The following is a 27,422-nucleotide window of genomic DNA, read 5'->3' as shown; positions in this document are numbered from 1 at the left end:
AAATAAGGATTATTTCAATGGGTCAAATTGAAAAAAGTATTAATGGTGCTGATAAACTGTCAGAACAAATTCCAACAATTTTTTCATATTGTGTCTGCACTGATCACCTGCGACTTGATTCAAGAATCTCTGCAAATATCTCAGGCAAGCAACTTGAATATTTATATTCCGTGCCAAATAATTCTTGGTGTACATCCAGAGGATTTGTGTTAGACTTTAAACCCCAATGTTTGCCGATATTTCAGTATTTTTACAGTCTACAAAAAAAAGAATTAAACAAAAACTCTTGACAAATATTTTTTCTTTGGTTTAAATATTTATTCAGAATATAACTCTGTCTGAAATCAATTTTACTTTCTGTCAAAGACCAGAAACATTGTGACATTTAGTGCTACATCTATTCAACTCATTAGCATTTCTAAAATCAGACCAATTTACTTTATACTTCCTTACCTCAAATTAAAAAGCCTGATCCTCCCCTCCCCCTGCCTTAGTGATCCTCTCGCACCTTAAGCCTCTGTCTTGTTTGATTTGTTAGCCTGAGCAATAAGTCTACATGCCTGATCTTATTTGACCATTGGAAGGTCATATCTAAACCCAATGTAATCCTTGCTCCCATGTGCACTTCCTTCCCAAGGTTCACAGAACAGTCCGTCTTCCGCAACTAGACAGGCCCCAAACCCCACCTCTTCCTCCGTTACATTGATGACTGTATCGGCGCCGCCTCTTGGTCCCCAGAGGAGCTCAAACAGTTCATCCACTTCACCAACACCTTCCACCCCAAACTCAAGTTCACCTGGGCCATCTCCAACACATCCCTCACCTTCCTCGACCTCTCAGTCTCCATCTCAGGTAACCAGCTAGAAACTGATGTCCATTTCAAGCCCATCGACTCGCACAGCTACCTAGAGTAAACTGCCTCCCACCCACCATCCTGCAAAAGTCCCATCCCCTATTCCCAATTCCTCCACCTCCGCCGCAACTACTCCCAGGATGAGGCATTCCACTCCCGCACATCCCAGATGTCCACGTTCTTCAAGGACCGCAACTTTTCCCCCGCAGTGTTCGAGGACGCCCTCGACCGCGTTTCCCGCATTTACCACATCACATCCCTCACACCCCGCCCCCGCCACAACCGCCCTAAGAGGATCCCTCTTGTTCTCACATACCACTCCACCAACCTCCGGATACAACGCATCATCCTCCAACACTTCCGCCATCTACAATCTGACCCTACCACCCAAGACATTTTTCCAACCCCACCCTTGTCTGCCTTCCAGAGAGACAACTCTCTCCATGATTCCCTTGTCCGCTCCACACTGCCCTCCAGCCCCACCACACCCGGCACCTTCCCCTGCAACCGCAGGAAGTGCTACACTTGCCCGCACACCTCCTCCCTCACCGCCATCCCAGGCCCCAAGATGACTTTCCATATTAGGCAGATGTTCACCTGCACATCAGCCAATGTGGTATACTGTATCCACTGTACCTGGTGTGCCTTCCTCTGCACTGGGGAAACCAAGCGGAGACTTGGGGACTGCTTTGCAGAACACCTCCGCTCGGTTCGCAATAAACAACTGCACCTCCCAGTCGCAAACCATTTTAACTCCCCCTCCCATTCCTCAGACGACATGTCCATCCTGGGCCTCCTGCAGTGCCACAATAATGCCACCCAAAGGTTGCAGGAACAGCAACTCATATTCCACTTGGGAACCCTGCAGCCCAATGATATCACTGTGGACTTCACAAGCTTCAAAATCACCCCTTCCCCCACTGCATCCCAAAACCAGCCCAGCTTGTCCCCGCCTCCCTAACCTGTTCTTCCTCTCACCTATCCCTTCCTCCCACCTCAAGCCGCACCTCCATTTCCTACCTATTAACCTCATCCCGCCTTCTTGACCTGTCCGTCTTCCCTGGACTGACCTATCCCCTCCCTACCTCCTCACCTATACTCTCCTCTCCACCTATCTTCTTTTCTCTCCATCTTCAGTCTGCCTCCCCCTCTCTCCCTATTTATTCCAGAACCCTCTCCCCCTCCCCCTTTTCTGATGAAGGGTCTAGGCCCGAAACGTCAGCTTTTGTGCTCCCGAGATGCTGCTTGGCCTGCTGTGTTCATCCAGCTCAACACTTTGTTATCTTTCACTGAAAAGTGATTAGGTTTGGGAATCCCAGGCCAGTTTTTCTGCCACTTAGTGCGAGTCACTGAGACTGATTGTACTGCCCCAGTTGCTACTTCACTGTGACAAACTTACACAGCACTGAGCTGCAACTATTCCTCAAAAAAATACCCATAGATTTATTTCAAAAAGGCAATATTTTATAATTCCCCTGACATGGAGACAATGATCTTGTAACTCATACACCTCTAAAGGCAAAGGCAAAACATTGGAGTAAATTGGAGATGTGAAAGCAGGGTTTAAAATTAAGATTTCTCTGGCTTGAGAAATGTGAGGGAGCTGAGAAGGTATTTGGGCTTAAGGCTGGACTTTCAGAAAAGTGAGGTTCATTGAGTGGCTGCCAGTGGTGTGGTACGTTGCACAGACCAAAGCAGGGTGAGAGGAATGGAAAATGCGCACAGGGCCGTATGGCTGTGTAGAACTCTTCTGTTTCGTGAGACGATGTTGTGGGCAAATATGAAGGCACAAACAAGAATCTTGGAAATATGTTACTCAAACATAATACTCTAAGTGAAGTCTAATTTATGCATTATGTATGTTCATTATTGTCTCTTGTTTTTTTATGATCTGTATGCTTTGAGATGAAACTAACAACTTTATTAGCTTTTATCAGTCTTATCAACCTATGGTGCCTTTTATAACACCCTTTAAACCAAGCCTAACCCCAAATCCTCTGCTCTTCCAAGCCTACTGCAATTGGAAATGCTATTCTTTTTCTTTCAAAAAATCAAACAACTCACAATTACCCAAACAGAATTAGCTAATCGATTTTTAACCACCCAACAACATCTTTTAAAATATGTGTCTTTTTTCTCAATTAAACGCAGATTGTTGTAAGCTCTGCAATGGACAGTAATTTCGTATCTGGCAATAGGCTTCATGATAGTCTTTCAACAGTCTCATAAGAAATCCAATACAGACTCGAATTGACACCAGGTTCTTCAATTTGTGCCTCTTCTTCTCTTCTTCATCACAGAGGCTGCCTGTGTGCTCTTGCATATTTACCACTCTTCCTTCAAGTCCTCACATCTGCTTAGATGGGCTTTCAAAGCTTGTTGTAAAGAAACATTGCACCCTTATCTTGGTCACACCAGAGTCACATTGAAAATTGCTTTGAATCATATCTGTAACCAGAACAAGATCCGCAGCCATTGTAGACAAGACACTTGGATTTGTTTAATTTTTCAATATTCTAATAAAGTAATTGTGTTTGTTTGACAGTTCTTTCCTTTTTGTCAGTGCCGGCAGACGTTTGACCATTTCCTGTTCCTAGGCTTTCCGCCCACTCTTGCAGACTTTGCTCCATTTTAAATAACTTGGACAATCTTTGTAGTGCTGCTTTGTTGCAGCCAGTGACATGGAGATGCGCGGCTTGTATTTTGGAGGTCACACACGTGCTGGCCATAAACAACACCCTCAGTCTTGTCACTCTGGTGATGTTTGAACGCATATATGTGTCAAAATCTGTCCCTCACCTTGAATTGTACTAATTTACAGATGGAGTGACAAAATCTGTAGCGTTCAAAGCACTTTGAGTAAGAAATAATTTACAATTTAGGAGGTAAAAATGCAATGACTAACATTTGTGGAATTTGTTTTAGCATCACTCTTATTTCAAAGACCAAAAACTCTATACTTGAATATTAGTTGCTTCGTAAGTTCACAGAAAATTTTGAACAGATGTTTTGCACAAAGCTTTGGCATCATGTTGTGGAGAGATATATAATACATTCTCATAAGAGGTCAGGATGATATCTTTTCAAAAAGTTGCTTCCAATCTGAATTTGCCTATACCAGGAATGAGTGCATTGATTGACTGAAGCCGCATTAGCAAACCTAAAGATAAAATCTGGTTTTCCAACATTTTAATTTGAAAGTGACTGCTTGCAGAATATTTTTGTGGAAAACTGCAGAACAATCATGGAAAAAAAACAGCATTTTAGCAAATTGGCACAAAAAGAAAAGCCTTGCGAGTAGGGACCAATGTTAGGAACGAAAATTAGGCTCAATGAAGATTTGGTTGGATCGGAAATGTCTGATTGACATCACGTAATGGCTTTGAAATAGTCTGCTGAAAACTGGAGCCTTTAGTTAACACTTTCAACCCCAACCTGATCTTCAGTAGTGTTCGTATTCAAACACTGAATCATTTTTAAAAAATAAAGTTGCGCATGAACATTCAAGTTAGGAACCAGTGTCCTCAAATTGGCCCCTTAAGCCTGCTCTGTTGTTGAATAAGATCATGGTTGATTTGATGACTGAACATTTCTGCATACCCTCAATAGCATTTTACTCACTTGTGCAGAATTGATCTATCTCCAACTTAAAAGTTTTCAAAGACTTAGGATCCTTTCTTAGAAAAATGTTCCCATCTCTGTTTTAAATGGTGCCCCTTTATATTTAAACAGTCACCACCCTGTTTGTAGATTGGCCCACAGAGGAAATATCCTTTCCACATCCATCTTGTCAAAACCTCAGCATCGTAGGAGTTTCGATCAAGGCGCCTTTTATTTCGACACTTTGGCAGATACGAGTCTAGACGGTCAAACCTTCCTCCATAAGATAAGTAAAACATCCATCACAAATATTAGATAGTCAATCATTTCTGAATCACTTCCAATGCATTTACATCCTTCCTTAAATAAGCAGACCAATATTGCATGCAGGACTCCAAATCTGATCTTATCTGTGCTTATATAGCTCAAGTAAAACATCTCTACTTTTGTATTCAATTTCCCTTGTAAAAACAAAAACATTCTATCAATTTCCTAATTACTTGCAGAACCTGTCTATTAACTATTGTGATATATGCATGAGGACATCCTGATCCTACTGCACCTCAGAGCTCTTCAATCTCTCACAATTTCATTAATACGTTTCTGATTTATTCTTTCTGCTAAAATGGAAACTTTTACACTTTCCCACATTACAATCCATTTGCGAAATTGGTGCCCACTCATTTAACCTGTCAATATCACTTTGTAACTTCCTTCCTCACCACCTACTTTCCTAACTACCTGGGTGCCTTCATATTATGTAAGAATGTACGCAATAGAGGCTCTACCGCTGACGCCTTTGGCTCAGTGTTATGACCAGGTGAGGAAAGATCATTTGACTCCCCTCTTTTTAATCCCTTCTTGGCCAGCCATAATAGTTTTTTAAATAATTTATATTTAATATTTCACTATATCACATGCCAATTAAAAATGTTGTTGATTAGATGGAAGTAAGTATTTCTTGAGTGGAAGAATTAAGAATTGTGTTACCTATTAATCCTGAGAGAAATAAAGGTTATGTCTAAAATACACACAATAGCCAATAAATTTTAAAAATGGAGAGAGTCCCTGGTCCAGATAAAATGATAAAAGGCCACACAGTTTACTAATCCTTAGAGTCCTGGGGTAATAGATTTTTAAACTGAGACCACAGTTGTTTAAATGTTGACCTATATCCTCATCAATGTCAAAGTCTGAAGAATTCTTTGTGCTCACAGTGAAAAGTTATTTATCCAATTTGCTTTTTCACTGGACTTTGCCTTCAGACTGAGAGAAACGGATAGCAATTTCCATATCTTGCTGTTGCAGAATCATTTTGCTTCTCTTTGCTGTGCTGCTCAAATATAGTTAAATGTTGAACTACAGTTCAGTGTCAATCCCAGGGGCTAGCCCTATTGTCTTTCCAAGATGGTTAACCGGCAGGTAAGCCTTTCCTCCCCCAGTATGTGAAATTATCATTCAAAATTGAGTTATAGCAGGGGATAAAGATCCCTAGCGCCTTTTTTTTAGATAAAAACCGTCACTACAGTTCAGATGATTTTATTTATTCCGCATTGGTTACCTGGACTTGCCTCCATCTCTGATCAGGTGACAATGGCAGCTAGTTGTTCGTATTATTAATGCCATCTTAGTCCATGAAAGGTCTTGGGTATTAAAATCACATGATGAAAGTTGAGTATTGATTGTCCATTTTTAACCATTATAGTAAGAACACCATCAGTTAGATCTTGTCAAATATGCTTACATCTTGCTTGTAACTTGTTAATTGTGTGGAAAATATTCAAACTAATCCATCATTGGAAAACAAGAAAAGTCATCAGTGCCTTCGTTATTTATCAGCCATCAATTTTGAAGTGGAAAAATTTTGCAAAGTCATCTTTTCTTATTATAAATTCTGTTAATACATGCAAAAAGACATTAGTCATCTCTATTTGATTTAAAGCAAACTTAAAAAATATATTTTACACTGTTTAATTTCGGATTTTACAACTGTGAGAGAAGTTCTTTTCCACTTTTCAATGAAGTTGTCTGAGCGTCAACACTGCCAGGTCAGTGAGAGCATAATTCAATGTAGATAAAGTTTTGTCTATTCTGCAACAGATTTGGCTCCAAATTAGGTACTGGACTTCTCAGGATACCACTGTAGAGGTTTCCATTTTACATTCCAATGTCACCAATGAGATTGTCAAATTAGTCACACTTTTGTGCATATATCGATTTCTACCACCAGCATTGTCCATTTGGAGAATGATTTAATACTCTTTATTGTCTCAGATTGTATACTGGCGACAACCGTCCTCCAGTTGAAACATGTGAGAAGTAGAATTGATTTTTAAAAATTCTTGAGATGATCCCAAGCTTCAGATACTGGTGTGGTCATCACATGAAGATTCAGTTGTAGAAATTTGACGTTATGGCCACCGTTGGTAAGGAACCGTCCTTCTTGGTTCTTGCATTTCAGGGAAAGTTTCACACTGCACTCTGACTTCAAATGGAATATCCTTTAAAATTGAATCATGAATGTGCATGTGCTGGTGGGGGAAGGGCCTCGCCCTGAATGAACATATACAGCCATACATAACACATTGAAAGCCAAGCCAGGACAGCCGATGAAATACTCGCATTGTCAGCAGCTACATCTCGCAGCCTGAAATTCATTCAACCTAACATGCTAACATTGTGATTCGTTGGTTATCTGTGTTTTTCCTAGTATTGCAGTAAATACAGCGAAATTTAAATGCGGACTTCTGCTATCCCCTTATTATGCAACAGTGCACAGCAACATGGGAACCGGTGAATATCCTCATGGTTCCAGCCACAAAGGAACAAAAGTATAGAAATTCACAGCCATGGTCACTTTCAAAGCCCCTCAAGGTGACATCCTAGTTTGCCTCTGAGATTGTAGTGGTGGCCACTGCAGGCAGATTTTAGAAAGGACTTCCTTAGTGAAGCAGGGAATTGTGGCACATTGTTCCTTACTGAGGTTCAGATAGAAGAACTGCCCCTTGAACATCCTGGATATTGCCTCCTTCTGAGAGCTTTTCACCCCATGCTCGTCCAACAACTCGTCCTGCTCTGTGTCATATCTGTTCAAATGGTTTGTGTAAAATCTTTGAAGTCAGGCCAAAGGTCTTCAACACATGCCATACTATGAGTAGTCTTCAGGAAATTTAAACACTCTGGAAACCACAAAACACTTCTAAACTCGCACCAAGAGCCAGTACAATCCAGTCATTAACCTAAAAGTGATTGATTTCTTTGTGTAGTACTAGTCACGTTTCCTATGTGCTGCTCACTGAAGTGTGCCTGCCTAAATGACTGGTGGAGGGACAGTTGGCTGAAACACTCTGCCCACAAATGACAGCAATGTCATCAAATATGTATTTAAAGTTCATTATCTTCGCAGTGACTGTCTTTTAACATTTCGACCATTTGTACTCTTGCCTGGTGTGCAACAAAAATAAGGAGGATGATGAAGTGTTATTTTGGAAGAATTCCCCACTATAACTAACATAAAGCATGACAGAGAGTTTCAAAATCATTGTATCTGCTGCCTCAGTTTATCCATTGATCCACGTTTCTGGATGTTTATAAATCAGAATTACGAAAGTGGGAGTAGCCAATAAGTTTATTTTTTGTTCATTCTATTCCTGACAATTAGTGATCAATTTTACTGCTGTAAAGAACCCCAAAGCAGTGTTCAGAAAGCGCACTAGCAATAGTAAGGCAAGAATCACAGTTCTGACTCCATAGAGAGGCTTCTGAATGTAAATTCAGGCTTTGGGTACACATATTGTTCTTCATCGTGCTCTCCTTTGTTATTTGGAATGGCCATGCTCTCACACTTTCCATCTTCACTGTCCAATCCGGCTACTGTGAGCACATTGATGCTATGTTCCGGTGTGGAATACAATGTCTTGGCACTGCATTCTGGTGTTGTCACTTCTTCAGTTTTGTGAAACTGGGAGTAGTTAACTTTATAGTAACTTGGCTTGTTTTTGAGAACTTCATTAAAGTGGTGGCCCCATAGGATTTCCAGAGGAGTGTATGAGCTTCGAGACTGATGAGTATTTCCTGTTGAGTCCTCAGAATAGACAAATGTAACTATGATTTCAAAGTCACTTTCAGCTAAGTCTTTCTTATTAAGGTCATAGAGTGGACTGTTTTCATTGATTTCATGTACAATAGTGACAGGACTAATGAGAATGATATTGCCTGTGACTATTTGCAAGTCCTGGTGTTCCACGGACAGCTTATTGTCGTCATATTCCTTAAATTGGAGTAATTGAGCTCTAACAGTACCTTCAATGATGTGGCTCTCACGGAAATCTCCAATACGCCACATCATGCATAGTTTCCCATTTCTTACTGCTATCACTGCGTTATTGCTAAACCTAATTGTTTGAGCTCTCTTTCTGGCTTTGGACATTTTCGCTACTACAACACCAATGATAAATGTGTTAATTAAACAACTTATCACTGATTGGAAAGTGACCATAGAAACAGCAAAAGGGCATTCTTCTGTCACACAGCGAGATCCATAACCAATAGTTGTTTGTGTTTCAATAGAGAACAGGAAAGCAGCAGTGAAGCTGTGAACCTCAACAATACAGGGCACTAGATTTTCTTCTTCAATTTGCAGATCTCCATGGACAACTGCTGTGATCCAATAAACAAAACCAAAGAAGAGCCATGACAATATATAGGACAAGGAGAAGATCAGAAACATTTGTCTCCATTTGAGATCTATGAGCGTTGTGAAGATATCGGAGAAGTAACTTTCCCATTCACCGAATGCACGCTTAAAGTGGATGTTGCAGTTCCCATCTTTGCGAAGAAACCGTTTTCTGTATCTTCTTTTGTTGACTGGTATATAACAACCATTTTTTAGAAAATTCCTGTGATCATCCTCAGAGCTCACAGTTTGATAATTTAAATTGATGAAATTCATTTTAAATCCTTCTGTTGGTGTTCTGACTTGCTCAGAGCTGTTTGCTGGTTATCTTCAGGAAGTTTAATTCTTCTAATTAACTTATCCAAAGAGGTAAATGCCTCTTGCAGTGATCACATTGGCCTAGAGGAACAAGATGAGAAATGTCAGTTTAACACACTGTAGCTATTGATTTTGACAGGATTACACAGTGAGCTATGTTACAAAGCTCCATTCATTGGCTGCAGAAGAATAGGAATATTGGCAAATGTTATATAGATTCATAAAGTCTTACAGCATGGAAATAGATCCTTCAGTCTGATTTGTCCACAAGGACCAGATATTCTAAACTTCACTAGTCATTTGTCTGCACTTGGCCCATATTCCTCTAAATATTTCCTGTCAACGTACCTGTCCAAATGTCTTTAAAAAGTTGTAATTATACCCACCTTAACCACTTCCTCTGATAGCTCAGCAACATCTCCTCCCTGATAATCCTCAATATCGGTGCCCCGTAAAGCTGTACACTCAGCCCCCTGCTATACTCCTTATATACTGATGTCTGTGTGGCCAAATTCTGCACCAAATCCATTTACAGGTTTGCTGATGACACCACCATTGTAGATTGGATCTCAAGTAACGACGAAGCAGAGCAGAGGAAAGCGATTGAGTGCTTAATGGTGCAGTGTAAACATGACAATCTCTCCATCAATGTCAGCAAAATGAAGGAGCTGGTCATTGACTTCAGGAAGCAGAGTGGAGGACACGCCCGTCCACATCAATGGTGCTGAGGTGGAGATGGTCGATAGCATCAAGTTCCTGGGATTGATGATCACCAAAAATCTGTTCTGGTCCACCTACATTGACAGTAGAAAGTCTAGAAAACACAGCAACACCTCTACTTCCTCAGGAGGCTAAGGAAATTAGGCATATCCATAAAGGCTCTAGCAACTTTTTATAGATATATGTTAGAAAGCACCTTTTCTGGATATCAGTGTGGAATGGCAACTGCTCTTCCCAAGACCAAAAAAAACTACAAAGAGTTGTGAACACAGCCCAATCTATCATGCAAACCAGCCTGTCATCCATTGACTTCATCTATATTTTGTATTGCATTGGGAAAGCAGCCGACATAATCTAGGAGCCGTCCCACCCTGGCTATACTCGTTTCCACCCTCTTCTGTTGGGCAGAAGATATAAAAGTTTGTATGCAAGTGCGAATAGATACAAGAATAGCTTTTTCCCTGCAGTTATCAGACTTTTGAATGGACTTCTTTAATGTTAATGTTGATCTCTTTTTTCACCTTCCCAGTAGCTGTAACACTGTGTCCTTCATTCTGTTCAGTTACCCTGCTGCACCTATATATGATCTGCCTGTAAAGCACAAAAGACAATATTTTTCAATATACCTTGGTATGCATGACAGTAATAAATCCAACGAAATCAAATCAACCTTCTACGTCAAAACGTTGTCCCAAAAGACTTTGGCCATTCAGCCTATCCATGCCCCTCATGAATTTATTAATCTCTATAAGGTCACCCTTCAGCCTCCAACAGTCCAGAGAAAAAAGTCACTGCCTGTCCACCACTCCTTATAAATCGAACACTTTGGTACCAGAAAGAAAGCAGAACCCTGTTTACAAATACATTCTTAAGTCTGAACAATGGAACTATACAAATTGAAAAACAATTGTGATTCTTACTCATATTTTCCGATGTAAAGGAAACTATTCTTCAGATGCTGGCCAGATGTACAATATATCAAGATTTATAATATATCAATATTATTTGGTAACTTATAAATTGGAGGTAAATAGGCTTTTGGTTTTTCATCCTGTAAAAAGGAGGACTTTCTTGAAGAGTTAGAAACTTATATTTTCGACAGTGAGTCAAAACAGCACTTTTCAAAAATCATATGTCTTAAACTAAATGACCAGACAAGCTATCTGGTGAGACAATTGCTGAAATAAAACCAAGTTGAGTTTAAAGCCCAGACAGAGACTGATAGAGAGGCCAGAGGTCACAAGCACCTTATGTTATGCACATAAGATCCATACCAGCGGATGTGCTGTTGATCAGCTTCAAAATGTTCAAAGTTACAGTTTAATGGTAGGAGTAATAACAAATTTTGATGTGAAGATTGGAGTGATAAGGGGTTGAATGTCTGTATTGCTGAGATAAAAGATTGAATCTAACCTTCGCTGGTCATGATAAAATCATTTCACGTTGCCACTGTCTTTTACTTCTTCTGTGTCATAAAACTATGTTCTGTTGTTAAAAGTACATTGGCGGCCTCTTGTGAATATGTTCTATGACCAAACGCAATGGCAACCAAATTGAAAAGTAATTAGTCTCATGGCCTATCAAGCCTGGTTTCAACTCTAGAATCTAACTTGTCCAATATTACCATCAGCTGGCAATAGAAATTCTGTTTTGTAAACAGACGTTAAACTGTGCCTGACCTGGCTCATGAGATGGACGCAATTCTTCTCATCAGATGATTCTAATAACACAGGGTATTCTTCCAATCAACATTCCTCCATTAGTCAACCTCACAAAAGTAAATTGTACGCTCCTTCACGTCGTTTAATCTTTCTGGGGTCTTGTGTGTTGAACAGTGATTACCCTTCAAAATACAATTATTTGATGACAAAGTTATTTGCAACAGCCTGTGGAAATGAAAGGCACTATATTACGGCAATGTTTTCCTTTTAAAAGGAAAGATTTGCTACTGAGGCACAGTAAGCAAATGACCTCCTTCTGTTCTATATCGTTCTACAATTGTATGACTCTACAATAAGAAGATCTCAGTTTTCAATGTTTACACCATTGAAGTCTGCTTCACATTTCAAACATCTTTTTAGCATCAATTTTTACATTTGCGTCACAAGCATGCTGAATGTTCTATAAGTGTTTCAAAATTAATTGACCCACAATTTGGACTTCATATATGAGTTCCTTCCTTTGATGCAAATTAAGTTAAGCCCCAGAAAAAGTGGAGTACCTTTGATGTGTAAATGGACTTACTTCCTCCATTTAATTCTTAATCCAATGCAAAAGTTGTGCTGTGTATACAACAGTGGTTGTATGGATAATATCACATTGATGTTTGCCCAAAAGATGTGTGTAAGCTTAGCTCAGAAATTTTAAGGAAGAGGAGCAAAGTTATTGAATGAATCATTCGGAGATGTGTAATAATAATATGAATTAAAATCTCCGAGTGGGAGCTGGGCAATTTAAAATCCCTTTAAAATGAATCTTGAACTATAAAGCTATTTTCAGTACTAAATACCACATAATGATTTACTTTCATGATGAGGGATGAATTGAAGATTTTTATCTCTAATCAAATTAAGGTAGCTCTGCCAGGTTCCTCGACACACTCACAAACTTGCTTTCATCAATCCAAGCACAATCCCCTTTGTTATCTTGGATTCTCCAGCATCTGCAGTTCCCATTATCTCTGATCACAAACCCCCATCTGCTTTCTGCATGACGAGCCAGAGACTTTCTGCCTCTATCCCTCTGCTTTGTTTCACTCTTTAACCCTTGTAGATTGTCACTGTCTCTGAGTTTCCATGATACTTTTAGGAAAACATGCGCCCTGATCCGAGATCGACTTTGTGCGGATGCTACCTCTCTCAAATCCATCTCTGTGGCAACAGGAATCACATTGGCTTCAGATCCAGGTAGAAATGTTAATTAGCTATCCTTGACATATCCAGCAATTCAAATTCTGCTTTGAAATTAAGGAGGCAATTTAAAGTGTGACCATTTGCAAAACCTGATATTTGTAACACTTCCCTTTAACATGAGCACTAACAGCTCATCCATGGGTGGAATGGTTACTTAGCTATTGGTTACAGCTATGAACATTTCGCTGCTCTTTCTCTCATCCTTTAATCTTTAACAAGCAACATACCCAAGCCTGATGACAGTAGGATTCAAAGCAGGTCACATGATCTTTTCCCATTCCCACATTTGACTCTAAATTAAAGATATAATCCCAAAACCTTTCAATCATTTATAACTTTAAATTTGTAACAGCAACGTGAGGTCCAAAATTGTTACTAAGTCTAGGCAAGTTCCTGGAAAATGTGAACCATTTTTCATATTTTGGGACCTTCCTTTAGATGACAAAATTAATCACCCCCTGCAATGTGTAAGACTAGCCTTCAGACGACAGAGTCTAAGAATATTTCAGGATCAGGATCTCAAACACAAAACCGTATCAGTGTTTACCAGGCAGCGCTGATCCCCATGCTCTATTGTGCTTCAGACCCTCAGCCAACTTACAGCAGGTACCTGAAAGCAATCAGAATGCACCACCAGAGATAATGGGAACTGCAGATGCTGGAGAATTCCAAGATAATCAAATGTGAGGCTGGATGAACACAGCAGGCCAAGCAGCATCTCAGGAGCACAAAAGCTGACGTTTCGGGCCTAGACCCTTCATCAGACCTTGTGTTTTCGCAGGACCCTCCAAGTTTAGTGATATGAAACACGCTCCATCTGCAGACCCTCCTCCCAGGCCAACCCGCCCAGCTTTGAGGAGCTAATGGGTCAAAACCAGCTTGGCTGAGTGGATATGTCACTTGCCTGCCTGGCACCAAACTCCAAAATTATCTGAGATAACAAGGTGTAGAGCTGGATGGACACAGCAGGCCAAGCAGCATCAGAGGAGCAGGAAGGCTGATGTTTCGGGCCCAGACCCTTCTGCTGACCATTTTTTCTGAAGAAGGGTCTAGGCCCAAAACATCAGCCTCCCTGGTCCTCTGATGCTTCTTGGCCTGCTGTGTTCATCCAGCTCTACACCTTGTTATCTCAGATTCTCCAGCATCTGCAGTTCCTACTATTGCTAAAATTAACTACTCCACTTAAAGCTTGAATGGGCTAGAATACATCCAGGACGCGAAAGCCCTTCAGGGGACACTTTGATGAGATCTCTGAAAGGTCGCTGCTAACTCATGGCTGTTGCTGGCTTGTGACGATCAAAATGGTGAAGGTGCATACAGGAAGGCATCAAATCCATCGAGATTCTTCAATGTGTGTGTGCAAAGTTGTGATGTTGGAGAGAGCTTGTAAACCCCTGACAACACATCCACCCAAGGATTCAAGCACATTCCACCTGGCACGTGGCACTGTCTGCACATTGAGCATCAGAACCCGTTGAACCAGAATGGGAGCAAGTCACCCTCATTCCTGAAGGACTGCATCAGAGAAGAAGGAAAGGAAGTTTTTGATTTCTTTTGACATTCCTGCCCCCACTTCATGAGGCAAATACATGCAGAAACACCCGCAGGCAATGCGAATTTGAAAGGCACAGGACACCAACTGAAAACAATTGTCCAGTTTGTCAGAGAAGAAGTATGCAGCCAGCCAGTCACCACTATTTCCATTACTTATCTGCCAAGAACCAGTTACTCGCACTATGCAACAATGTAATGCTAAATATTCCTTTTTGTTATTGTACTCGTGGTGATGACAGGAAACATGTTGAGGGATGTGACCGATGCTGACATGGACTGGCAGAAGACAATTTTTATCCCAATTTGCCATATTGTTGCGACCCATTCTTAACAGGACAAGCTAAAGCTGAATCCAAATTTGGATCACTATAGTTGGGCCAGAGAGAGAAAAAAAAGTCAGTGACTTAACGCATTTGCTGTAGAAAACGAAGCTGCTTTGAGCATTTTGCAAGATAGATTTCCAACCTTTATTACTGTGAAGATAATGGTGGACTCTTTGCTACTGCTGCCATATAGGGATCCAAGTCATGGAATTCAGTCTGTATTTGCATGCAGGAATTTTTAGCTCATTGTAAAAGAACTTTTTTATGTGACAGTGGGCCACTATTGGAATGTTTTGTGAAATTATGCACATTCTAATTTCCTTCAGGCAGATTCCTGCCCAGTTCAACACCATTTATCTTAATGAGAAATTCTATGCAGAGCCAAACCACGATTAAGTCTCCATCTGATCCCATTAGCACTCAACAGCATCTCCAGTTACAAGCGTGAAGCTAGATTCCTCACCTCTGCTGTGTCCACCAAATAAACAGTCTCAAAACAGAAACTCAATGTACTTGAAGATCCCACTCTGAATGCACAAAATGCATGTGAACAAATTTAGAACATAGAACAGTACAGCACAGAACAGGCCCTTCAGCCCACAATGTTGTGCCGACAAATTTATCCCAAGAGAATGCCGTTTGAACGTAAATTTAAAAGAGAAGGGATAAAATATGGGCTTTCAGCCCAGTAACATGGAATTCAAGACTTTGATTATCTTCATTCACCCAGCAAAATAAACTGAAAGGTGCAAAATGGAATTGCAAGAAATATTTGAAGCAACGTGGTTCTGCTGTCATGAGAAGCAGTCTTATGTATGACAGATGTGGACATGAGACAACATTTAAAATATTTCTTTTGCAGAATTGTATTCTTATGAATGCACTTAAGCCATTCAAAGCCTTCAGTACTCAGTTAATCATTGGACATTTGCAAATGACAGATACATAAACGTTTTGGAGGAAAGACAGGTTTTTCAGCATTCTTTAGCACGAGAGACTCCTTCAAAAATTGTTCTTTGCAAAGTCATTAAACTAGATTGAGGTGCTACTTTCCAGAAAGAACTAACCTGCTGAACACAGATGGTCCATTAACTCTTTGACGATTGTATTGCACTTTTAGTGGTGGCCTCAATTAAGAGGCAAGTTAGCATTATTCTATTGCCATTTTGGACTCCTGGAAGCAAGCAGCACCATCTTCACAGCCATTGAACGATGTGGGCATTGGCGAAAAAGTTGGAAAAGCTGAGGAAATTCCCAAATTTGAGACCAAAAGATCCCGTAACTTGGCGATTCCAACTGATCACTCAATGCTCCAGCTCTGCATCCTGGAAACCAGTACCAACATCTAGGGGTATGTTCGTAGATAGTAGCTGCATGCACGCCCATGCCTCAGTGGTAAAACATGTTTGCAATTTCCCTCTTTCCAAGATATTCAGGGCTATTGACAGGAACTGTGCAAGGCAGCTACAGACTGCCAGCACTTGGTTGTGTGCACGACTGGGCTTTGAAGGTGGCACTGACAACAGGAATCCCAGGTGGTCATGGTAGTGGAGAGTGCTTCCATTTATGGTAAGTGGAGATTATAAAGAACGGGGGTGCCACAAGGACGTGGTGCTTAGCTGATGAGGCAGGTCAGGCAAGATAAGATGAGAGAACTCACTGGCAACTTTGGAGAGAAAGCCTCTTTGAAACATGCTGAAATTGACTTTTAGCTGATTTATGGTAAGTTTTAGCCCAAGTAGTTTAGCACAGCTTTGTACATTTCTCTAATTCCCGAAAACTATGTACAAAGAATGTACAGAATGTTATTTCTGTAGAATTTTGGCATTTAACCCAATTTGAACCATCAACACTGGGTTATATCAGTTAAGTACATGCCACTCTGCCAATGCCTTGATTTTAAATGTTTCACGCTAGTTTTCACGTGGCCTCACTGCTCCCTATCCTTCTATCTTTGTAGTGCAGAGTCATTGAGTCATACAGCATAAAGAGGCCTATCAAGTCTTTACCGATGTATTTACACTCATCCCACTTACCAACACTTTGCTCGTAGCCTTGAATGTTATGATATATGAAGGTTTTGTGACCTTCTCCTACCCTTGACATCTCTACACTTCACCAATTCTGAACTCTTGCACATCCATTATGTTATTCACTCCGTCAGTGGTAACTTCAACTTCTGGTGCCTTCGCCCTAGTTTCTTCACTCCTTCCCTAATTGTCTCCATCTGTCTCTATCTCCTTTTACAACCTCCTTAAAACCTATCACTTTGACGATACATTCGGATTGTCCTATGCATCTCCTTACATAGCACTGTGTCAATTTAGTTTGATAAAACTCCTGCGAGTCACTTTCAAAGATAGTGTTCAAGATGCTCTATAAGTACAAGTTATTGTACTATTGTGATCAATCAACATTTTTATATTCTGAAACTTGCAAAGTGTTCTTTAAAATCAAGACTAGAATTTTGACCTCTGAAAACATTTCACCAGATCAGAAATCACACGACGCCAGGTTATAGTTCAACAGGTTTATTGAAAATACAAGCTTTCGAAGCCTCAGTCCTTCTTCACAAGGAATGAGGCTCTGAAAACTTATGTCTTCAAATAAACCTGTCGGACCATAACCTGGAGTCGTGTGATTTCTGACCCTGTCCACTTCAACCCAATACCGGCTCCTAACAAAAATGAAAAGAACTGTGGATGCTGTAAATCAGGAACAGAAACAAAGTTGCTGGAAAAGCTCTGCACGTCTGGCAGCATCTGTGGAGGAGAAAAAAGAGTTGACGATTCGGGTCCAAAACGTTAACTCTGTTTTCTCCTCCCCAGATGCTGCCAGACCGGCTGAGCTTTTCCAGCAACTTTGTTTTTTTACCGGCTCCTAACACATCAATGTTTCGTCACTAGTATAGAAGAGGTAGGATATCATCTAAATAACTTAATTTGCTCTCAGTGACACCCAAATATTTTAATATTTAAATCTGCTTGCAAAATATTTCTGCTGAACGAAGAATTGAGCAACAAAGTGCACTTAGGTGAAAAAGATATTCAGAGCATTTCCCCCCATCCATCAAACATTGAGGCCAATTTAGAGAAATGCAATGGCATTTCAAACCTCAGTTAGACTCTGATGAGTAATTATATAAAATGTTAAGCTGCAAAGATTTTAGACACATAAAAGATGTTTTGTTTTCTTTAATTAATGGGATGTAATAATTGCTTGTACAATCCAGGTTTAATTGCCCATCCCTAATTACACTTGAGCAAGTGATCGTGAACTATTAATTCAAATCATTGCAGATAACATGGTTGAAGTTAACTAACTGTACGTTAAGGATGGAGTTCCAGGCATTTGACTGTGCAAGAACAAGGGAGCAGGTATATACTTTCAAGTCAAGATGGTGGTTGATTTGTGAGGAACCTACAGGCTGTGCTGTTCCTGTTTGCCTTCTTCTCTTGTCCTTTTAAGTGGTGAAGATCATGGATTTGATGCCTAAGGCAGCTTGATGAATTGCCACAGCGCATCGTGTAGATGGTGTACCATTCTGTTTCTGTGCATTGATGGTAGGTGGAGTGAACATTGAAGATGGTGGATGTGGTGTCAACCAAGTAAGCATCTTTGGCTTGGATGATATTGGGCTTCTTGAATATCATTGGAACTGCACCCATCCAGCCAAAAAGAGAATATCCAATCACACTTCTGACTTGTGCCTTGTGGTCAGGCTTTGGGAGCCTGGAGGTCAGTTTTTCATTGCACAATGTCTGGCCTCTGCCCAACAGTTTTCACATCTAGTGCCATTTAAATAGCCAGAATCCATGTATAAAGTTATAACAAATCTTAGATTCTAGGTTAGAAACAAAACACAGATTGAAAATATGTGAATTGCTTCTAGTCTCCCCAGAAATCTTTCAAATGGCACAATCTTCAATGAGGTCCAACGTGCCAAAGAAAAAGAAGTGAATCATGCAGTCTGCAGATGTTATGGTTCTCATTCTATAAATGAAGGTTAAATTCAATCAACAAAATAGCCTTGAATCATCTTTCAAAGGAGACCATGAACTGAGTGATCGAAGGAATGATCTAAATTCCATTCCCTCTTTAAGGTCCAGAATGTATGATATTTATGAAACCAAAGAGCGGAACAACACTGGAGGTTTGCTACAATTGGCTACATAACCAATTATGTAAGCGCACCCTCCCATACTTTAAGCGAATATGTTAAGACTTAAGATCATTTATCTACAATATATTAAAATGCCAAGTCTGAACACATTTCCTGTCTATAAAACCTTCCCCACTATAAATCCCTATGTCCACATTTATAATGGAAACTCCTGATGTAAAGTTGTAGCATTCCTGGGCCAGTATTTACCTCAAATTTGGAACCCTTTCATTCTGGAGGTAAAAGCCTGTGCTTCAATTGGCTGAATTCTTAAATTACATATAATTAATGACAAAGCAACAACGGATTTGGCCCAAATAGTTGATACCAGTATTTATACTATATAGAAAGGAAGGATGTTTTTAAGCTAGAGAAGTTTCAGAAGAGCTTTACCAGGATGTTGCCAGGTATGGAAGGTTTGCGTTATAAAGCATGGCTGGATAGGCTAGGACTCTTTTCACTGAAATATAGGAGGTTGACCTTATTGAAGTTTATAAAATCACAAGGGGTATGGATAGGGTTAATGGTGGTTGTCTTTTTCCTAGGGTGGGAGATTTCAAGACTAGGGGTCACATTTTTAAAGTGAGTGGAGAGAGATTTAAAATATACATGAGAGGCAAACTTTTTACACAAAGGGTGATTTGTGTGTGGAATGAGCTTCCTGAGGAAGTGGTGGATGTGGGTACAACTACAATGTTTAAAAGACATTTGGATAAATACACGAATAGGAAAGGTAGGAGGGATATGGGCCTGGAGCATGCAGGTGGGACTAGTTTAGTTTAGGATTATGTTTGGCGTGGACTGTTTGGACTGAAGGATCTGTTTCTGTGCTGTATGACTACGACTCTATGAGTTGGGTCCCACCCTGGATTATCAACCTTATTATCCCTATATCCCTAAGTGTAACTAATTTGCTTCCCCTTTAACGCATCTGTGGCGTTCACTTCAAGTAGTCTTTGCAATAATAGTTTTCACATTCTAGCCACTCTTTTCTCCTGAAATTGCCACCTCATTTGCTATTTAACTATTAAAAATAATGTGATATCCAAATGTTTCTGTTGACGTAACACATTAACATGATGGGTTGATGTGAAAATTTTGAAGCTGCCTAAAACATAATAGCAGATCAGCTGCATGTTTGTTTTTTATCATGGGATTTGCGTGTTGCTGCATTTACTGTCCTTAATTGCCCAGAGGGCAGTTAAGAGTCAACCACATTTCTGTGGATCTGGAGTCACATGTAAACTAAACCAGGTAATGATGGCAGACTTCTTTCCCACAAGGACATAGTGAAATGGTGGGGTTTTACAACAATTGACATTAATTGCCATTAGACTAATTTAAAAAAATGCATTCAAATTTTAATTATCTGCCATGGTGGGATTTGAACCAATTCCCCAACAATACTCGCATAGAGGAGTACAGATTACAAGCCAAGTTATATTACCATTGTACTAACAGCTCCCCCAACACAGCCTCCCTGATTAAACCTGCCATTCAAGAAACTGGTTTTTAAACAACATGCAACACTGTTTAATGTGTTACACCTTCTGCCAACTTTGAATTTTACTGTTATGTTATATACAATTCCTGAATTCCAACTGAATAAATTCCTGTGTTCATAATAATAGTGGAAATTATCTATGCAACCTCATTATACTACAATGAATCTTCCGGGGGTATCCAATTCACATTTGCACTTCTTTGAGTTGATATTGATTTGAATTAATCATACCCATTTGTCACCTAACAAACAGCAAAACACTTGACCTTAGTTTATAAATGCAGTGATTCCACTGGAGATGGGTCTTTGCACAGTAGCAAATGTACAAGTGTTCGCAAAGCCACAAAACTTCAGAGAAAGAGTGTTACCTAACCTGGTTCAAGAGTTCAGCAAATAAAATCACGACCTGTCTCTTCTACTAAAGATGTGCCCACAAATTAATAATATTTAATGCCTGGTCTTAAGTGAATATGTCAAAGGATGCCAAGGAATGTAGTTGAAAACTTTATTGATCTGCAAAGTGTTGGATGATATATGTAGTTCACAGCAACTGTTTGAAATTTAAGGGAAGCAATGGAATGTGAACACTTGGCAAAAATAAAAGATTAATACTCACAAAGGAAAGGCCCCCACCTTTAACATTCCAAAAACAGACAGTTCCCTACATATGCCGGAGGCTTTGATTTATTTATTTAAAACGTATACAGCATGTTATTTACAGTAACTTGTTTCGGTAGCAGAAATGATGAGGCAATGTGATTGTGCACAGACACATTTAGTACTTCCTTGATTTCTCAAGTGAAGCAAGTGTTGATTGCAAATGAGGTACGGTTCATCATACAAACTACTCACCCTGTGGTTAGCATTTGTGCAACATTTTGTTACTTGTACTTTTTAAATAAAAAGCACACATATTAAGCAATTTTTACTTCCAGGTTGGTTGAACTAACTTGAAATTGTCTTGACAGGAAGGTGAGATTTAAGTACAACTGAACAAAAGATTAACAGAAGAGCAGATTGTCTCCTTTTCAAGTTTAGTGTCTTGCTTTGTTCATGATATGTGGAATGGACCTGAATGAAAAGTATTTGATACATTTCATTTTAAACGAGCATCTCAATTTTGATTGCATCTTGTCCTTTCATATGGGGTGCCCATTATGTTCTTACTAAGTGATATAGTTTTCATCAGTATCCAGCTCATGTTGTTAAATATCTTAAAAACTCTCTATTCCCCTCCCGACAAATAAAGATCAACTTTTTTATTGATGACAGCTGAATAAATACTGGTAATTTATTCTACAAGCTAACTATCCAATGGGAAGGGTACTTCTACATTATCATTAGTAAAGGCATCTTACATAGTTTCATTAGATTTCAGATATCCTGGGTCATTAATTCTTATGATAACGAAGTGTGGAGCTGGATGAACATAGCAGGCCAAGCAGCATCTTAGGAGCACAAAAGCTGACGTTTCGGGAAGGGTGAAGGCCCGAAACATCAGTTTTTGTGCTCCTAAGATGCTGCTTGGCCTACTGGGTTCATCCAGCTCCACACTTTGTTATCTTGGATTCCCCAGCATCTGCAGTTCCCACTATCTCTCATTAACTCTTATGTCCATTGGACACAGTGTCAGTTGTAGCTCTGAGTTGGAAGTTTATGGTTCAAATTCCAGTCCAGAGTTTGATTACAAAAATCAACGCTGACATCCCAGTGCAGTGCTGATGGGACACTGCATTGCTGGATGTGCAATCTTTCAGGGTCAACTTTAATCTGAGACCCTGTCTGCTTGGGTGGAATTATCCCTGACGTCCTGGCCAACATTTAGTCCTCAGAAAAAAATGACACAAAAATTCTCATTAGAACACAGAACATGGAACAAAGAACAGCACAGCACATTATAGGCCCTTCGGCCCACAACGTTGTGCCAAACGTTTACCCTAAACCTATGGTCTATCTAACCTCCACCTCTATCTTATACTGTCATCCATATGCCTATCAAATAGTCGCTTAAATGCCCCTAATGAGGCCGACTCCACTACCCTCCCTGGCAATGCATTCCACACTCATACCCCTCTCTGAGTAAAGAACCTACCTCTGATGTCTATATCTACCTCCACTCACTATAAAACTATGCCCCCTTGTAAAAGCTACCTCCTCCCTAGGAAGAAGTCTCTGGCTGTCCAGTCTACCTATACCTCTGATCATTTTGCACACCTCTATCAAGTCATCTCTCATCCTTCGTCGTTCTAAAGAGAAAAGCACTGGATGTCTCAAGCTGTCCTCTTAAGGCCTTCCCTCCATTCCAGGCAACATCCTGGTAAATCTCCTCTGCACCTTTTTCAATGCTTCCATATCTTTCCTGTAATGAGGCAACCAGAACTGGACACAATACTCCAGATGTGGCCAAACCAGGCTTTTGTATAGCTGGAGCATAACTTCACGGCTCTTGAACTCAATCCCTCTAGTAATGAAAGTTAACACACCATAAGCGTTCTTAACAACTCTATCCACCTGGGTGGCAGCTTTCAGGGAACTGTGAGCCTGATCCCCAAGGTCCCCCTGCTCCGCCACACTGCCAAAAATTTTTCCCTTAACCTTGTATTCTGCTTTCAAGTTTATCCTTCCAAAATGAATCACCACATACTTTTCATCATTAAACTCCATCTGCCACTTCTCAGCCCAGTTCTGCATCCTATCGATGTCCCTTTGTAATATGGAACAGCCCTCCATAGTATCCACAACTCAACGCACCTTCGTATTGTCCACAAACGTACTAATCCACCCTTCCACTCCTTCATCAAAAGCATTTACAAAAATCATAAATAGAAGATGGCCCAGAACAGATCCTTGTGGTACACCACTCGTACATTGTCATTGTCATATTTCTGTTTATAGTAGCTTATTGTGGACAAATTGGTGACTGCCTTTCCTGCATTACCACAGTAGCAACACTCCAGAAGTGTTCCGTTGGCTGTAAAGCCAGGAAATGTGCTGTATAAATCTAAATCTTCTTGTTTTGCGCTGTGAAACAACTACCAATTAAAAAAATTATAAAGTTGAGGTGCACTTGAAAACATAAAATACCAGGTCTTTCTTGGCCCCTCTACCACTCTAAGACATAATGTTAAACGTTTTGTATCTGCATTTCTCCTTAAAACTAGGGAGAAAGCTGATAATCTTTGCCATGTGTCAGTATTTTGGGTTTTTTCTCCTTTAACTAACTGACCAAACTTTTGGAGACTGATTCATTATGGTCGAGAACGCACTTGACCGCGTCTCCCGCATTTCCCACAACACATCCCTCACACCCCGCCCCCGCCACAACCGTCCCCAAAGCATCCCCCTCTTTCTCACATACCACCCCACCAACCTCTGGATACAACGTATCATCCTCCGACAGTTCCACCATCTACAATCCGACCCCACCACCCAAGCTATTTTTCCATCCCCACCCTTGTCTGCCTTTCGGAGAGACCACTCTCTCGGTGACTCCCCTGTCCGCTCCACACTCCCCTCAAACCCCACCACACCCGGCACCTTCCCCTGCAACCGCAGGAAGTGCTACACTTGCCCCTACACCTCCTCCCTCACCACATCCCAGGCCCCAAAATGATCTTCCACATCAAACAGATGTTCACCTGCACATCTGCTAATGTGGTATATTGTATCCATTGCACCCGGTGTGGCTTCCTCTACATTGGGGAAACCAAGCGGAGACTTAGGGACCGCTTTGCAGAACACCTCCGCTCTGTTCGCAATAAACAACTGCACCTCCCAGTCGCGAACCATTTCAACTTCCCCTCCCATTCCTCAGACGACATGTCCATTATTGGCCTCCTGCAGTGCCACAATGATGCCACCCGAAGGTTGCAGGAACAGTAACTCATATTCCGCTTGGGAACCCTGCAGTCCAATGGTATCAATGTGGACTTCACAAGCTTCAAAATCTCCCCTTCCCCCACTGCATCCTAAAACCAGCTCAGTTCTTCCCCTCCCCCCACTGCATCACAAAACCAGCCCAGCTCGTCCCCTCCACCCACTGCATCCCAAAACCAGCCCAGCCTGTCTCTGCTTCCCTAACCTGTTCTTCCTCTCACCCATCACTTCCTCCCACCTCAAGCCGCGCCTCCATTTCCCACCCACCAACTCATCCCACCTCCTTGACCTGTCCATTTTCCCTGGACTGACCAATCCCCTCCCTACCTCCTCACCTATAGTCTCCTCTCTACCTATCTTGATTTTTCTCCATCTTCGGTCCGCCTCCCCCTCTCTCCCTATTTATTCCAGAACCCTCTCCCCATCCCCCTCTCTGATGAAGGGTCCAGGCCCGAAACGTCAGCTTTTGTGCTCCTGAGATGCTGCTTGGCGTGCTGTGTTCATCCAGCTCAACACTTTGTTATCTTGGATTCTCCAGCATCTGCAGTTCCCATTATCACTCATTATTGAACCATCTCATTTCAAAAGATGAAAAGTCACAAATTTTAAGCTGTGGAATTTAGGCTTTGTTTATTTTAATGCCATGGTAATGTCTGATGACAGGATCATCATGACAGGAATTACTTTATAATGTTACCTGGCAGTTATTTCTCACCAAACTTCATGTTCGTTTTTATCAAGAATATTCCCGAGCCAAAGTCTCTGACAGCTCACCTGCTTTGTAATGCAAAGGTTGACACTATTTAATCTTAATGCTGAACCAATCAATGCCTCTATGGAAAACAGACTGCTGCGTTTAGTATTGATCCCATAGCTCCTCACTTTTGATAAACTGGGCTCTGGGGCATACACTTAGCATAACATTACGCCAACAGCAAATGTTCAGATCTCCTTCACCCACATGTTTCCGACAGCATTCTGAGGAATTCTGACGCATAGATATTGTGTCCTTTCTGGGGATATGATTGTATGTCCTTCTCATGGAGGAGAATCAATAACACGGTATGGTGCCAAAGGAAGCTTAATCAGCTGTCATTGCAAGCATCGTCACAATTCATCCTTCACTGAAATCTTCTCTTCCATGAGACAATGTGCCATGAATTATTTCCTTCCTCTCTACTTCAGTATGAAGGGATATTGCCTTGAGTCATTGCCCATTTTACTATGATCAGTGATAAGAAGAGAAATTGCTGGAAAAGCTAAGCAGGTCTGGCCGCATCTGTAGAGAGAAATCAGAGTTAACATTTTGGGTCAAGTGACCCTTTCTCACTGCTGGCGTTCTTCTGGTTTTTCCTGTGATCAGCCATCTTTGCATCTGCATCAACTTCTAGAGTCATAGAGTCTTACAGCACGGAAACAGACCCTTCGGCCTAAACAGTCCATGCTGACCATAATCCCAAACTAATTATCATTCCAAACATTTCTTGCTCATGTTCTTATCTAAATGTCTCCTAACCATTGTAATTGTGCCTGCATCCACCACTTCCTCTGGAGGTCCACTCCACACGCGAACCACTTTCTGTGTAAAACAATTGCCCCTCATGTCTTTTTGCAGGATATTAGCGCAGCATAAATGGAAATTTCCTGGAGGACTCTAGCTTTAATCAGTTAAGCAAAGGACCATGTCAGCACAAAATCTGTTTTATGACAATATGTTTCAAAATTCCTAAGCTATCAGCATTTCCTGTCACTTGGCTTTCTCTGGACAGTTTCACAGCCTTCTTTCCTTGTTTTACTGAGATTTCAGCCTAAGATAGATTCTACCTGACTGCCAGGATCATGTGAAATGGTTTGCAGCTCATGCTTGACAAAATAGTCTGTCAGGCAGCCCTTACCTCAAAATAGTTTAATCCTCATCAAATAATGCTGACACCTTCATCTCTGGTATTTGCTCCTGGGTTGTCTGGGTTCACTTCTGACATTTCACTGGCATAGCACTCTGAGAGTGAGGTTTTTCATATGTTGCAGGTCCAAGAAGCAGCTTTTATAAAAATAAACAACATTCGTATTTTGACATCCAACGGAACTCAGGCTGCCCAGCTTGTTATCACAAGGACTAGCTGAGGGGAAGAGCTGAGGTGCACTAAGCTCTGGGGTTGAAAAAAAAGCAGGTCATGCTGATAAGGTTAGGTCAAATAGATTGGGGGGAAGGTTGATGTAGAGAATAACTGCATGTATGGATAGGTTGGGGCTGAATGGTCTGTTTCTATGCTGCAAATTCTTTCTGATTTAAAATGCCTATGAGCTTTTAAGAGGTGTTGCCCGAAGGCATAAATTTTGCTTTCTCTGAAATGGCACCTAACTGAATAAAGGAATGCAATCGTCTATTTGGATTCACATCAGACGTTACAAAGAAGATTCACTGCAACCATATTACATCTAGGAAATGCTGATAATGCCTTTCATTATGTTCGCCACTCAGTGATTCAGTTTAGCTGTAATCAAATATATTTCCAAATGTTAATATTTTAAATGCATACAAGAGGATCAGTTCTGACCACCATCCTGCAGCATAACCAGTGTGATTTCTCGGTAAAAATATCAAATTATAATTCAATGGCATCAATTGCCATATTTATCATAACAGATTGATCACATCCTGCTCATGAAAGTTAAAAGGGAAACTGCTGAACAAGTGATAGTTATGTAGATGTCTCTGGTAGTCCTCAGAATAGTAAGCAGGGCACAAAAAGAAATGCAGACCAAATTGAATAATAAAGAGTAATTCACTAAATTGCGCTACATGGCCTCCATCTGTAATATATGCACTGTGCTCTCATTTTGCTGTGGTAAATATTTGTAATGACATGTTTCAAGCTGATAGTTAAACATGGTTTGGATTTGGTAATATAATTCAGAGGACCA

General features: G+C 40.7%; 1 protein-coding gene across 14 annotated transcripts in view; it reads right to left on the bottom strand.

Moving 5' to 3' along the window:
- LOC125463790 (inward rectifier potassium channel 16-like) overlaps positions 1-27,422 on the bottom strand; it is a 143,586-nt gene that overhangs the window by 1,636 nt on the left and 114,528 nt on the right. For 6 of the 14 annotated variants that reach the window (XM_048555502.2, XM_059653675.1, XM_048555497.2 and 3 more), the window contains 2 exons: positions 11,846-12,009; positions 5-9,527 (listed from right to left, as the gene is read on the bottom strand). In XM_048555502.2, the coding sequence (XP_048411459.1) occupies positions 8,187-9,404 (1,218 nt within the window). In that variant the 5' untranslated portion in view covers positions 9,405-9,527; positions 11,846-12,009 and the 3' untranslated portion in view covers positions 5-8,186. Of the gene's footprint in view, positions 1-4; positions 9,528-11,845; positions 12,010-27,422 lie in introns of those variants that run through there. The other 8 variants (XM_059653678.1, XM_059653677.1, XM_059653676.1 and 5 more) reach the window with 2 other exon arrangements.

This window comes from Stegostoma tigrinum, chromosome 22, assembly GCF_030684315.1.
Source record: "Stegostoma tigrinum isolate sSteTig4 chromosome 22, sSteTig4.hap1, whole genome shotgun sequence".
In the NCBI taxonomy this organism is placed as follows: domain Eukaryota; kingdom Metazoa; phylum Chordata; class Chondrichthyes; order Orectolobiformes; family Stegostomatidae; genus Stegostoma; species Stegostoma tigrinum.
Note: the sequence above shows the minus strand (reverse complement) of the source record. Positions and strands in the feature narration are given on the sequence as shown.